Source organism: Eucalyptus grandis, chromosome 8 (genome assembly GCF_016545825.1).
Source record: "Eucalyptus grandis isolate ANBG69807.140 chromosome 8, ASM1654582v1, whole genome shotgun sequence".
NCBI lineage: Eukaryota > Viridiplantae > Streptophyta > Magnoliopsida > Myrtales > Myrtaceae > Eucalyptus > Eucalyptus grandis.
In genome coordinates this window covers 23,914,249-23,929,678 of record NC_052619.1, presented here as the reverse complement: position 1 = coordinate 23,929,678, position 15,430 = coordinate 23,914,249, and the positions used below count along the sequence as shown (strand labels likewise).

General features: G+C 38.2%; 2 protein-coding genes and 2 long non-coding RNA genes across 4 annotated transcripts in view; 2 read left to right on the top strand and 2 right to left on the bottom strand.

The window, feature by feature from the left end:
- Window positions 1–4,965: 4,965 nt before the first annotated feature.
- LOC104416763 lies at window positions 4,966–5,493 on the bottom strand. Its single transcript, XM_018860297.2, has one exon. It carries the CDS (start codon window positions 5,491–5,493, stop codon window positions 4,966–4,968), a length of 528 nt encoding a protein of 175 aa, XP_018715842.2.
- A 2-nt stretch (window positions 5,494–5,495) lies between these two features.
- LOC104414553 lies at window positions 5,496–6,669 on the top strand. Its single transcript, XR_005545716.1, has 3 exons — window positions 5,496–5,719; window positions 6,049–6,226; window positions 6,629–6,669. It is a non-coding gene; the product is annotated as an uncharacterized LOC104414553 (long non-coding RNA).
- Window positions 6,670–8,376: 1,707 nt separating this feature from the next.
- On the top strand, window positions 8,377–9,080 carry LOC108954692. Its single transcript, XR_005545701.1, has 4 exons — window positions 8,377–8,530; window positions 8,642–8,681; window positions 8,761–8,839; window positions 9,002–9,080. It is a non-coding gene; the product is annotated as an uncharacterized LOC108954692 (long non-coding RNA).
- Window positions 9,081–10,291: 1,211 nt separating this feature from the next.
- LOC104457251 (probable esterase PIR7A) overlaps window positions 10,292–15,430 on the bottom strand; it is a 41,795-nt gene continuing 36,656 nt past the window's right edge. The window contains exons 3-4 of the mRNA XM_039300412.1: window positions 10,859–10,990; window positions 10,292–10,691 (exon numbers count right to left, since the gene is read on the bottom strand). Coding sequence (XP_039156346.1) covers window positions 10,404–10,691; window positions 10,859–10,990 — 420 coding nt within the window. The 3' untranslated portion in view covers window positions 10,292–10,403. The remainder of the gene's footprint in view (window positions 10,692–10,858; window positions 10,991–15,430) is intronic.

Below are 15,430 nucleotides of genomic sequence, written 5' to 3'. Positions count from 1 at the left end.
CAATAGCTGAGTATTTACAAGTCATCAAAAGAATTACCGATAAACTTGCCATCATCAATTTAGTCATTAGTAATAATGATTTAATAATACATGTTCCGAATGGGCTCGGCTCCGAATTCAAGGAAATTTTTGTCGCCGTCAGGGCATGTGAATCACCCATTTCCTTCAAGGATCTGCATGATCAACTTGTTGACTTCGAGCAATATCTGAAAAGAAAGTAACAGTGAATCAACTCGTCACCGCAAATCTTGCCAAGAGAGTTTCTCACGGATGCACAAATCAGCACCCCATTTTGAATGAAGGCTTGAACTCCTTCTAGTCAACGCAACAATCTCATCAATCTCATTGGCGAAGGAGCAACAATAATGATCATGACCAACCCATTCAAAAGTATCACTTCGGTGCCAATTATGTGAACGGACAAGCCACTCAGCCAAGTAATGCTATCGAGCCAAACAACATTTCTCCTCTCGTATTATTGCAACCAACATAACGTTATCTCAACAAGCTACACAAGGATGGCCCATGGACTCTGAAGCATCTCATCATATCAGTTCAAGTCTAGAAAATCTCTCCTTGCATTCTATTACGAAGGCACGAACAAAATCGTTATTGGTGATGGCTCAAGTTTGCAATTAACACACAGAAGTTCAACTGAACTTTCCTCCCCATCATTTCATATTTATTGTCAAATGTTTTGTGTGTTCACGATATTAATAAAGACTTAATATATGTTCCAAAATTTTGCAAGACTAACCAAATGTTTGTGAGATTTTTATTTTATTTTTTACCATTTTTTGTGAGGGATCTACGCACGAGGCCATTCTCACACAAGGCCTGATAACAATGATGTCTCTTAACTTCCATCTTCACTTCATGTGACTCGCACACCACCCTCCACTAAGATTGGTGTCAGTGCATCCTCCAGTGATTCACATCAATGTCTTGGTCATCTCTCACATCAAATCTTAGAGTTTCTTTTAACATTGAAGTAAATTCCATCTCTTTCCAAGTTATGTTCTAGATTTTGTGCGAGTTCGGTCAATGTAAAAGTCATAGACTTTTGTTTGGAGCTTCTACATTGTTTAGCCAACAACCTCTTGAACTCATTTGTAGTGATATTTGAGGCCCCGCTCCGATAAAATCAATATATGGCTTTTCATGTGTATATATAATTTTTTTTTTTTTTTTTGTGGAGCACTATACCAGATACATCTGGTTCTAATGAATTAAACAAAAATCTGACATTTTCTCTCTATATCTAGAATTCAAGAAATTGGTGGAAAATTACTTTCCAAATCCCATAGTATCAGTTAACTCTATGGTGGTGGAGCATATAAAAAACTGAAAGGATTTTTTTTGTCTCGTGGGATTACACATTTACAAACACGTCCACTGACACCCCCAACATAATGGGATTGTGGAGCATTGTCATAGGCATGTTGACGAAACAAGTTTTGCATTGCTTCATCAAGCGTATCTTCTATCCTCATTTTGGTCCTACGCTTTTCAAGTCATTACATTTTTAATAAATCGTCTACCTACATCGGTCTTATGACCCAAATCCCATTTCGAGACTCGAGACTTTGAGTTGTTGGTTACCTATGTTATTCTTATTTTAAACCACATGGCAAACACAAACTTGAATATCGAACCTTGTATTTTTTTAATTACTTTCTCAATCAAAGTGCTTACAAGTGTTACAATGCTCAACAAAACAAAGTCTTTGTCCTGCATCATGTAATTTTTAATGAGTCCATTTTCCTTACTTCAAACATGCTAAATTGCTCCTTTGTTCTAGTCATCAATCCTTGTCTCTACCATCTCAAAGTACCTACGCACCCTTTAATTTTTTAATAAAAAAATTCAGCCACCACTTCCAACACTAGATAGCTAAGTCATGCCATGCACAATCAAACAAGTCCTTCAAATTCCATGTTTAAAGAAGTCATAAATCAACATTTGAATGGCCTCACAACTTTGGTGGCCAATTTAACGTCCCTTAGTGCAAATCCATCATAAGCCACTAAAGCTCCATCTATGGTTCCAACAATGCCCACACATACTTATCCAATGATTACTCACCCCAAGAATAAAATTTGCAAACCCAAATTGATACATTCAGCCACTAAACATCATTTATCTCCCTCACTTGAACCAATGTGTGTTTCTTGGGCTTTAACTGATCCAAAGTGGCACGTTGCTATGTTGGAGGAATTTAATGCAATTCTCTAAAACAAAACATGGTAACTTGTACCGCCTAAGCCTCATCATAATATCATTGATTGCAAGTGGATATCTCAAGTCAAGCAAAACTCAAATGATAGCATAGCTCGATACAAGGCACGACTTGTCACCATGGGATTCTACCAACAGCCAGGACTTGACTATTATCGTACGTTTAGTCTAGTTATTCAACTGCCACAGTATGAGTCATCCTTTATCTAGCCTTATCAAATGTTTGGTCCCTTCTACAATTGAATGTCATGATGCCTTCTTACATGATATTCATGTGGAGAAAGTCCGTATGCATAAACCATTGGATTTTATCAATTAGTCACATCCTAATCATATATGTCGATTGAAGCATGCTATTTATGATCTTAAGCAAGCCCCTTGCTCATGGTACCAAGCACTCAGTTCCTTTGTCATCTCGTTTGGATTCATCCAATTCAATTCAGATTCCTTACTTTTAGATATGAACATGATGGCATCGTTGCTTATTTCTTGATTTATGTAGATTATCCTAACAAAGTGATATAAAGTTTTTGCAAAAGGTTGCAAGAGCTCTTGTAGGCAATTTTCACTAAAGGATCTAGTAGATCTATATTACTTATTGGGAGTTGAGATGATAAGCACAAAGTCTGGTCTCTTTCTCACATAACACAAGTTTATTTTGGACATTCTTGAATAAGCAACTATGTTAGGAGCCAAGGAGATTACCACTTGAATGGCTACCAACAACTCTCTTACTCTTGTTGATTGGTCACCTCATTTAGATGCAACTAAATATAGGAAAATTGTTAATGCTCTCCAATATCTTGCATTCACAAGGCCTAGTATTGCTTTTGTCGTCAACAAACTCTCTCAGTTTATGAATCAACCAACAGAGTTACATTGGGGTGCTATTAAACATGTTTTATGTTATCTCAAAGGGACTATAAATTCTGGCCTACACTTGCAAAGTAGTCCCTCTTCATTGCTTCATGCATTCTCTTATGTTGAGTGGGCAGGCAATCTGAATGACAGTAAATCTATAACTGCCAACATAGTTTATATTGGCAAGAATCCTATATCGTGGTGCTCTCGAAATCAATGATACGTTGCTCTTTCAACAACCAAAGCCGAGCATCATGTGATCATTGCAATAGTTTCTGAGCTCACATGAATTCAATCTCTACTGCATGGATTTGGAGTATCTTCTTCGACCACACCTAGCATCTATTGCAATGGCATGGTGCTACATATGTGTACACTAATCCCGTTTTTCACTCCAAGATGAAACACATCATCATTGATTATCACTTTTTTTGCTACATGGTTAACAAAGGTGTGTTACAAGTGTGTCACGTGTCCACTCATGATCAATTCGCAAATGCACTAACAAAGCCTCTTGCACAACAACGGTTTCTTCATTCACACAAAAGTCAGCATTCACGATGAAACGCCTCTCCTGCAAGGGCGTATTGGTGAAAATATCTCTCAACAACAACATAATTCCAAAAATTGCTCTCAATCATATCTAGCTCAGCAAGCAATTCTTGTACTCTTATCAAGTGCAACAAGAGTTTCTAAAGTTGAAGATTCATTGTATCTCTCCCTGTATAGAGGATTGTATCTTTCCTATTAAAAAGAAAAATTAAAATTAAAATTAAAATTAAAATTAATTCTAATTTTTTAAAAGAGAAAACAATTAAAAAAAAAAAAAAAGAAGTGGGGGCATGTACGGATGTGACATAAGAGAAAGCATGCGAGGAGGCTTACAACCAGCCAAGAAAGAAGAAGAGAAAAATAAAGAAAATAAAAATAAAAATAAACAATAATTGGAATTTTTTTAAAAAAGAGAGAAGTGAGTTCTTGTAGGGATGTGAGATAAGAGACTAGCCGAGAGAAAAAGATGAGGGAAACAAAGAAAAATTAAAAAACAAAAAAAAATCAAATTTTCATAAAGAGAAAGAAGTAGGGGCCTGTGGGGATGTGAGATAAGAGAGAGCATGCGAGGAGGCCGGCAACCGGCCGAGAAAGAAGAAGAGGAAAATAAAGAAAAGAAAAATAAATAAAAATTGAATTTTTATAAAAGAAAACAACAAAAAAAGAGAGAGAAGTTGCGGCTTTTAGGGATGTGTGATAAAGGAGAGTATGTGAGAAGGCCCGCGACCGGCCAAGAAAGAAAAAGAGGAAAATAAAGAAAAGAAAAATAAAAAAATGAATTTTTAAAAAAAAAAAAAAAAAGAAAGAAGTAGGGGCTTATAAAAATGTGAGATAAGAGAGAGCAACTAAGAAGGCCAGTGATTGGGTTGAGAAAGAAGAAGAGGAAAACCTAGGGATGTGAGATTCGAACTTAAAAAAAAATGAAAAAATAAAAGAAGAAGGAGGTGGGGGCTTGTAGGGATGTGAGATTCGAAAGAGTAAGTAAGGGAAATGTTTTCCATCTTTAAAAAATTAAAAAATATTTTTTTTCTTATTTTAGAAGACTTTTTTTTTCTTTCATAGAAATTATTTTTTCTAAACAATTTATTTTTCGTTAAATGAACGCCAAAAAATGCAAAAAAATGTTTTCTTGAAAAAAATTGTCTACAAAGCAAAGGGAGTCTAAAAGTTGGAAAATTCCGTATGGTATCTTTACTTCTCGATCATAATCGCAGCCAAATCAAGTGAATTCGTAGTCAACTTCTTGCGATAGCAGAAGTTCTAATCGGATGTTTTTTTTTTTTTTTTTTTTGGTAAAAGATAACTTGTAATATATTAGGTAACATTACAAAGAAGAGCCGAAGCATCCGAAGAGATAATATTGAGGAAATTAGAAGGCGGGAAAAGAAGCCGCTTTGTTGGAGGGCCTTGATCCTTGTGGGCCTTAGCGGCCCGATCCGCTGCACCATTTGCCTGTCGACGAACGTGTTGAAGCGATAGGTTAGGGCATCGCTGAAGAAGATCGCTGAGGGTCGTAAATAGAGGGCGTTCCATCCATGGCGGCGACTGGTTCAGCCGAATGATCTCCACCAGTTTTGAGCAGTCAGATTCGATCACAACATGCTGAGGATGGAGATTCTTGCGGAGCAGCCGTTGAATAGCAAATATGAGGGCGTAAATCTCAGCTTGGAACGTCGATTGGGCAGGCACAGATTGGGTAAGCATATCTGTTAGGATGCCTCTACTATCTCTAAAAACACAAGCGATTGATCCTTTCTCCGTTTCTTGCCGAAAAGCCCCATCAATATTACACTTAATATACCCCTCCGCTGGTGGTTGCCATCTATGTTCAGAACTGACCATGGTCTTTTCCATCTGCTGAGGCGAGGACTGTAAAAATTTGAAGATGGTGTTTTGGGCTAGGGCATCATTGACGGCCTGGCGGGGATCGAGAGGGATCTGACGAAAGATAGCATTATTCCGTTGTCTCCAGATCTCCCACAGAAGATGAGCGATCACAGCAAAATCAGGAGATGCGTGTGGGAGGGAAGCTCTTTCTACTAACCATGCATCAAATCGGCTCACTGAGGTAGGTAAAATTTTGACACCAATGTCTTCGTGAGTCCAAATTTCAGTTGTCCATGGGCATAAAAGAAAGATATGCTCTACTGATTCTGGAACAGAATTATTGCACAGAGAACAGTAGGGGTGAGGGGTGATATGGCGTTGATAAAGATTGAGTTTTGAAGCAATGGCATTTTTGCAAGCTAACCAGAGAAAACCTTAATCTTTGGGGCTGTACACATGTGCCAAATTTTCCTCCATAACATGGGTGGGTTAGTATACGAGGATGAGGCCTGGTGTAGTGGTGGCTGAGATTGTTTAGATAGAGAATGATAACAACTCTTTACTGTGTAGGTACCAGAAGGATTTTCTGTCCAAACTAGTTGATCCTGAAGGAGAGACGGATTGATGGGGGTATTGAGAATTGCCTTACTGACCTGATCATCGAAGAATGCCGTAACAAGCGTGGACTTCCATTCAGAATGCGGAAAATCAATGAGGTCAGCCACTCGATCAGGTTCCCCTATCTCTGGTAAGCCTCCTATCGGACCTAATGGTAGCCAATTGTCTTCTCTGATATGTATCTTCGTGCCATCTCCGACTAACCAACGTAGATTACGAGTAATTGCTTGACGACCCCTTAATAAACTCAGCCATCCCCAAGAAGGACGATGTCCTGAGGGAGCAGAATGAAAGGAGGAATAGCAAAAATATAAACCCTTAAAGAGCTGACTCCAGATAGCCTGAGGTTGCTGAAATAAACGCCATGCTTGCTTTCCAAGCATTGCATTGTTAAAGTCGATTAAATCTCTAAATCCCATCCCCCCTGCAACTTTTGAGAGCTTCAATTCTGACCACTGTTTCCAGTGAATTCCAGATTGACTATTTTGTTTACTCCACCAGAATCGAGATCTTTTGTTCAATCAATCTGCAGAGAGACAGCGGAAGCTTGAAGATAGACATGGCATACTGCGGTAAGGCTTGAATTACTGCTTTCAATAATATTTCCTTGCCTCCTTTCGATAAAAAATTTTCCTGCCAACCTGCTAACTTAGCATTTACTCTTGCCAGGATCCAGGAAAACATTTCCTTTTTGGAACGGCCCCAATCCGAGGGAATGCCCAGGTATTTACCATACTTACTGAGAATAGGGACTCTTAATTCTTGTGCAAGATTTTGTTGTAATGAAATAGGACAGTATTTGCTGAAAAACACCCCAGATTTGTTTCTATTAATGAGCTGGCCTGTAGCAACACAATATTGGTTTAGGAGATTGGCAAGGTTATGGCATTCAGATAGAGTTGCTTTAAGGAAAAATACTGAATCATCAGCAAAAAAGAGGTGAGATAATTTAGGACAGTCTCGATTGAATTGAATCCCCTTTATATGGCCAATAGCAACAGCTTGAGTAAGAGTAGTGGATAGGGCATTTGCAATTAAAATGAAGAGATATGGAGATAGGGGATCTCCTTGGCGAATCCCTCGAGTAGGTTTAAAATAAGGGAGCTGTTCACCATTAAACCGAATACTAAAAGAGACTGTAGTAACACAAGCCATTACCTGAGTAACCCAACTATCATTGAATCCCAATTGCTTCAAGTAGGCTTCTAAGAAGTCCCATTCAACCCTATCGTAAGTTTTCTGCATGTCTGTTTTGAGAATAAGATTGAAGCGTTTCTTGCATGCTCGCACTTTAAATTGATGCATGACTTCTTGAACCACCATAATATTGTCCTGGATCTGTCTATTGCTAATAAATGCTGCTTGCTCTTTGGAAATCAAAATAGATAGCAAAGGTTTAAGTCTGTTGGCCATAATTTTTTATATGATCTTATAAGCGAAGTTGCAAAGACTTATGGGACGGTATTGTTCTATACTTTCTGGATGCTGGACTTTAGGGACTAGGGCAATGACTGTTCTGTTTAGAGTAGGGGGCATACAACCTGTGGTAAAGAACTCATGTACTGTTTGAATTACGGTTGCTTTGATAACATGCCAGTGCTGCCGATAGAAGAGGCCTAGAAGACCATCAGGACCAGGAGCCTTTGACGCTCCCAACTGGAAGGTAGCCTGGTAAATCTCCTCCTCTGTTACCCTGCTCATCAACTGTGTATTCATTTCAGGAGTTACCACCGGTGGACATTGATCTAGGAAAGGCCTAAAAGCCCTATGGCCTACAGATCAGTAAAGCTGAGAGAAGAAGCCCTGAGTGAGATCTTTTAGCTGTTCTGGTTCTCTAATCCATTGCTAGTGAGTATCCACTAGCATAGTAATTCGATTTCGTTGTCTCCTTTGCATAGTATATGCGTGGAAGAACTTTGAGTTATGATCGCCCCACTTCAACCATTGAATACGAGAACGCATAGCCCAGAACTGTTCATCTTGAGTCCATAGTTTCTGAATTTCAAATCGTATTGCATTGGCATACTCCTTATCCCCTTCCTGATAGGATGTTCTATTTATAATCATCTGCAGTTGAGATTGCAAGTGATAGATGCGTTGATGACAATGGCTGAACCGAGCTTTACTCCATCGGGTTAATCGCGTTGCAACTGCCTATAATTTGGATGTTAATGAGGTACTACTATTTTCCTAAGCCTGTTGAACCATGTCTTTACACTCTGTATCTTGGTTCCAGAAAGCTTCATATTGAAAAGTCTTTGCACGTTTGACAGATGATGGCCGAGCTTGCAGCAATATAGGACAATGATCCGAACCAACAGACGGAAGGGCAAATGCTTCTGCAGAAGGGTAAAACATCAACCATTCCAGTGAACAAAATACACGATCCAGTTTCTCCTTTACTAGAGCATCCCCTTCGCGATTATTGGACCAGGTAAATTCACAACCTTTACTTTGTATTTCGAGTAATGCACAATCATTGATCACATTCCGAAAGGAGGTCATACGCGAAGTAATTGGTGGTCGTTTGCCCATTTTTTCCCAGGGAGAAAGGAAGTCATTGAAATCACCTATACACAGCCACGGTAAGTGATTTGCAGCATGAATAACTCGAATGGTATTCCAGAATTCCTGACGTAGCTGATATATTGGAGGTGCGTGCAGGCAAGTGATATGCATGGAAGAGTTCGTCCTAGGATCAAGTGCAACAAAATCAACACACTGATCATCCGAGTATACCAAGGTAACTTCGAAATTATCATTCCAGAACAGAGCCAGACCACCCTTTAAACCATCAGGATCCTTCACAAAAGAGTTAGAAAATTTAAACTTACGCTGAATCTTAGATACGAAGTGTTTAACCTTCTTCGTTTCCATTAAAAACACAAAATCGGGCTTATCACAGGCTACCATCGCCTTTAGGGCTTGAATTGTCAGGGGATTGCCCAACCCCTGACAATTCCAACTGAGGAGCTTCATTTGGAACACGGTGGATGTTTGACTCATCCGGTTTCGACAATAATTGAGTCCAACGAACAAAAACCGTGGGCCCGACGAGGTATTCAAACCCGGCGGCCGCGGAATACGGCGAAGTGGATGGACAACCTTATCTCTCCTGTTTTCTGGCGGTTTCCTCCTTTTGTTTGCTGATGGATCTGGAAAGAACGAACGAGCACGATTATCTTCGAGGATAAAAGTCTTCCTTAAAAGAACTCATTGAAAGTTGATGCAGAGTTCCTCCCGCTTAGTAGTGTAGATTTATGCTTCGATGTCAATGTTTTGATTGACATGGTTAACTGTTCATCTTGTAAACAACCTCTTTTGTCAATTTTGGCTTCAAGCTCGTTTCGTAAGGGATCGGCGCCCCTTAGTGCCTCAGTGATATTTTCTTCACTTATTTGGAAAAAAATGTTATTGATAAATATAACATATAGTTGACTCAAGTGCTTATATATAGACTAAAAGACAACTCTAAATGAGTTTATGAGTATTTGAAGGTGTTTGACAAAATTTCTATTCTCATAATAGAATTACTTTCGGTACAACCCCGAATTATTATTTTTTTTTTTTGTGGCTTAGAAAGTTTCATACCTCTACTGTAATCTTTCCTCTCGCTTTCCGGGACAGTTGAGAGTGAAGGCAATCAATTAGCAACAAAAAGAGGCGTGCAAGGTGGCTCGTCGGGACGAGGGTGAGTCTGCGTCTTACGTGCCAAACATAGTTTGCGGTTCCGCCACGGATATGGTCTTTGAGAGGTTGTGGCATTTATTTTGGTATTGCAACTTGATGATGAGACAGTGGCCACGGATGATCTATCTTCTGACTCGTTCTTGGATTGATCTCATGTTGATAGAGACCCCAGCACATACATGAGGAATTGGAGTTAGTGGGAAATCAAGAACCGATGAATAGGGTTAGTAGACCCCGACACGTATACACTATGCTTTTAAACCTGCTAATAGAAGAGGGAATGCAACGTCAATTCCATCGATTAAGCGATTATTGTCTATCTGAATTTAATACTTGACGTAGAAGAGGAACATGCATTATTTTCTGCAATGACGAAATCCACCTGAATGGGTTTTTTCTCCTTTCTTTTTTCCATCCAGTGTTAAGTTCATTAGATTGCTTTGGTAACTGATGGGATGACAGTATTGAACGGACCAAAACAGCGAAAGAATTTCACTAAACCAAGTGAAAGTTGAGAGACGGTTTGGCCCATTAACGAAAAGTTTAGACACATAATCCTTTTGCTTTAACTTGTCAAAACGACTTAGAAATCTATAGAAGCAAGCCTTAACTAATCCTCAAGAATAATTTTCTACAATCTGTTTGAGAGTAGAACAAAACTCCACTGGTTTGGAGAACATGACCATGTGATCTGAATTAGGGATCACACAAACTTCGTCCACTGGATTGCGTTCGATCATCCACCTCTGCAGGTCTTCTTTTATCACCAAGTCTTGGTCGCACACAATGTAAACTCGACGAACCGAACCGTACTTCGCTGTTGTGACCGTTGCTTCCGCCTTGAATCTGGATTGGTCTGGAAACATGTGGAGAGGTCTCACCAAGTAGGAGGCCAATGTCAAATCCTACATAAAATGAAGTGAATAAATGCATCTTAACTCGGCCGGATAGAACTGATTCTGCTAACAAAAGAACTTGATTCCGAGCTTGTTGATCACTTGGGAAGTTTTGTTTGATGTTGAAATATGAAATTACAAGAATCTTCATCGATAAAATGGTCGAATATCTTTACCTCGGGTGGAGAGAGTTGATACAGCTTAGAGGCCATGAAGTTGTATCCAAACAGAAAACTGGTTGGAGGCTTTTCAGGGCCATCATCAAAAGCATATTTTGTGTCCATGGATGAACCCAATCTGCGACCATACTGAGAATTCGCAAGCAGTATAAATATCACCGCACTGAGCTGCTGAATTATCTTATACCCAAAAAAATAAAAATAATAATGCTCTTCTTCTTCAAGATCATCAAATACATTAATTGCTGCTTACGATTATAGAAAGTGTTTCTCTCTTGATGATGGGCGTGCAATGGATTTTCTTCCATGTTTGGTGAAGAGAACCTTTCGCAACTGCTCTGTTTCGCTGGTCCTTACTTGTCGCGACCTAAATTTTCAGGGGCAATCCTAGAAGTTTAGGTTAATGGATTACTAAGTCCGAAGACTTGGCGCGGACCCTCCCAAGTCCTACCAATCGCGACTTGATATAAATTAATTCATTTAAACATGCAATTTCAATTTGGAGCCGCCACTAACCAATTAGGGCTGGTTAGAAACCCAAGTAAAGTATGGGAGAATACTTTACTATCGCGAACCAGAGATTCAATAGGTCCGGGGACATGATTACGCTAGATTAATCTAACGCCCTTTCGGTACCTTTTATTTTGATTTCAAAAATATTTTGCAGGCAATGTTGATTAATTTAAACCTAAGTTACTAACATGCAAATTGTGGTCATGCGGGTGCGCAATCAATAAAATAACATTCAAATAAACAATGCTAATAAAAATGCATGTCCTAAACATGATTTCTAAATGACATGACACCTAATTTTTTTTCTCTTTAAAAAAAATAATTATTATATGCAATCTTAATCTAAATTTAATATGCATGGATTTTACTTTAATGATATGTGAGATGCAATTCATATGGTATGACTAGAACTATCACTATATGTATGCAATCTTATTTATATAATCCTAAATATGCATGTGTTTCATGACATAAGATGAATGACATAATAATTCTATATGCATGTTCTTTTTGTGATTTTTTTTTATTACACATATGCAACCTATATTAAACAATGATGACATGACATTGGATTAATTATGAACTAACCTGTTAATTAACCGGGTAAAAGACTTTTGTGTTTTCTTTTTTTATTTGAAATGACCTAGTAATTTTCATTAAAAAAAAAGGTGACATAATGATGCAATGCTAATTTTTGGCATTTTTTATTTTTATTATAAAAAAAATACTACATGATGAGAATGTTAAAACATTAACCTATAACCTTCTAATTAAAACGCAACATGTAATATGTGCATTATAAAATCTATATAACCTAAATAACATTTTTTGTTTTTGTTTTTTTAATATTTTTTTTGTGTTTTGGTTTTATTAAAGGAAAATCATCCTAATTCTACATGAATCTTAAAAAAGAAACTAAAATACGTTGCTTCAAATGTGAAATGAGTATAAACCTAAATATCTAATATGATGCATGATATGTGATGAGCAAATAATAACACGCTAAAATAAAAATCCATCCATGTAAATCAATGGCATTTTAATATGAATCAATGATGCAAAGAAATTCATGAATTTTGCCATAAAAAGTTGAAATAATCAAAAATCTAACCCGACGTCTCGCGGGTCAATATTTTTGATTATCATAACTTAATATGACAAATTTCCCAACGATAAAATAAATCAAAACAAATCAAGTTAGAATATATAAAAAAAAAACATGAAATCAAATATCTAGAAAATCACCTAGTCCAACTCACGGTTGGCTTGAGGAATGGCGAGGAGCACTAGGTTGAAGTTTCAATGGCTGTTGTCTTATGGTCCCGTAGTTTTTGTTTTTTTTGGTCGGAATAGTCCCATAGTTAGATTCTTTTCAGTGTCATTTTCTTTCCTTTTAGAGAAAGTCTATCAAATTGCTCCTGCCCAATCCCTCAAGCAAAGTCTATCAAATTACTTATCGCCATTGAGTGCAAACACCATTACTCCAAAATTTACTTTTTTGATCAAACATGCTCAAAAAATAATACAACATGAAGACTCAAGCAAAGATCAGTAACAATATTGCCTTTTACCTTAGCCGCAACATGAAAAAAAAAATCGTGCACATTTGATATGACTTTGGGAAGAGATTCCACCAATGAGGAACTAAGATTGGTACCATTTCCGTCCGAATCTAACAGCAGGAGCTGCTCCAACTCTTCGACCCACTGGCGGCATGCATCGGGATACTTCTCAAATCTGGCCACTGTTTGCTGTAAAAACGGAGAAGGTTTCTTTGGAAGTCCACTATAGAAATCAAATACGGGAACTACAGAGGTTGATGCTGGTTGACCGCTTGAAGTCGGAGTAACCGTTGCTCCTGGGGTTTGGGATGGTGCTGTGGCATTTATGTGTCTAAACTTTTCCAACAACTTCCTTTTTTTTTTACTGAGGTGGCAATTATTTAAAAAAGAAATTATCCAAAGTGCTTTGCTGACGTGGCTAGCTTGTCTCAAAACAATGTTGTTTTGCCTCAAAATTGATTTTTAATATAAATATTAATTTAATTAAAGTAAAATACTAAATTAAAAAATAAATAAATAAATAAGGGAGGGGCAACATTCAGTGAGGGATTCTATAGCTCTCGCCATTACCGCTGCCCCGCCATTACCGTTGCCCCACCATCACCGGAAAGAGTCGGCAACGATGGGGCAAGGGTCGGCCAAGGTGACCAGCAACCCTAGCCAACTGGTGCCGGCCATGTGACATCCTGATTTTTCAAATCTGATTTCAATTGAATAAATCGGGCCTTTCGTCGATGCGTCTATAGTGCTATTCTCTGAGCCGGTCACTCAAGAGATAACTAGACTATCTTGGAAATTTATTAAGGGGTTTTAACGCAAAAGGCTTGAGAATTCGACTAGGAATCGACTGCTCGACTGTGCTAATTTGCAAGGGTCATTACTGCACACTTAAAAATCGATCAGAGATCAGAGATAGATCTATTCGATTAAGATAAGTGATCAAAAGGGGGTGATTCCACATGATTGCAAAATTCTCATCGATCGGCACTAAATTGATTTTCTATCGTTTTGGGTACCTTGTGTCCGTATTTGAAACCTTAACATTTTCACGACAATCGAGAGTCGTCAATGTGTCGAAGATGTACATTGTGACTCGAGATAAATCGATCACGGGTCAATTGCACTAAAAAATTTCTAAAAGCTACCCGATAGACTAGATCACACTAAAAGCTCGTCGGATTGAAAATAACCGTGAATTTGAACCCGATTTCAAAAATTGAAAGTTCTGTAGTGTCACGAGCTATTTGAGAAACGTCGACTCATTCTCCGAAGAATTTTCAGAGATTCCGGGATTTTTGCGGAAAATTGAATCGGACGTTGTGGAAAATTAATGGAAATTCGGATTGACTCATTTGAAGGAAATTTGGGCTTTCAAGCCGAGCTGTATGGTGAAAAGAACTTATAGAAATTTCATGGACATTTTCTACATCAAAATTTGGACATTAAACTGGGAATTTGTTGAAGAATCTGAATACCAAAGAGTGAAATTCGGAGCTTGGACTATGGCTGCAATTTTTGTCATAAAATGGTTAATTATGGGTTTGATTTGTTGGAAAGTAACAGGGGGACATGTGTTTAATTAAGGAGATAAGATTTGCTGACATTGGACCCCTCTTCGAGCTTCTCCAACACGTCTTCTTCAATCCTTACCCTCCGCAACTTCTTGTTTTTCTATAGTCAAGGCAGCCAAAAGAAAAATTTAGGAAGTGTGAGATAGCAGCTGGAGTTAGTCATGTGAATGCCACTCACATGCCACTCATGTGATTCGACATGATTGCAAAATTCTCATCAATGGGCACTAAATTGATTTTCTATCGTTTTGGGTACCTTGTGTCCGTATTTGAAACCTTAACATTTTCACGACAATCGAGAGTCGTCAATGTGTCGAAGATGTACATTGTGACTCGAGATAAATCGATCACGGGTCAATTGCACTAAAAAATTTCTAAAAGCTACCCGATAGACTAGATCACGTTAAAGGCTCGCCGGATTGAAAATAACCGTGAATTTGAACCCGATTTCAAAAAAAAAAAGTTATGTGGTGTCACGAGCTATTTGAGGAATGTCGACTCATTCTCCGAAGAATTTTCAGAGATTCCGGGATTTTTTGCGGAAAATCGAATCGGACGTTGTGGAAAATTAATGGAAATTCGGATGGACTCATTTGAAGTAAATTTGGGCTTCAAGCCAAGCTGTATGGTGAAAAGAACTTATAGAAATTTCATGGACATTTTCTACATCAAAATTTGGACATTAAACTGGGAATTTGTTGAAGAATCTGAATACCAAAGAGTGAAATTCGGAGCTTGGACTATGGCTGCAATTTTTGTCATCAAAATGGTTAATTATGGGTTTGATTTGTTGGAAAGTAACAGGGGGGACATGTGTTTAATTAATGAGATAAGATTTGCTGACATTGGGCCCCTCTTCGAGCTTCTCCAACACGTCTTCTTCAATCCTTACCCTCCGCAGCTTCTTGTTTTTCTATAGTCAA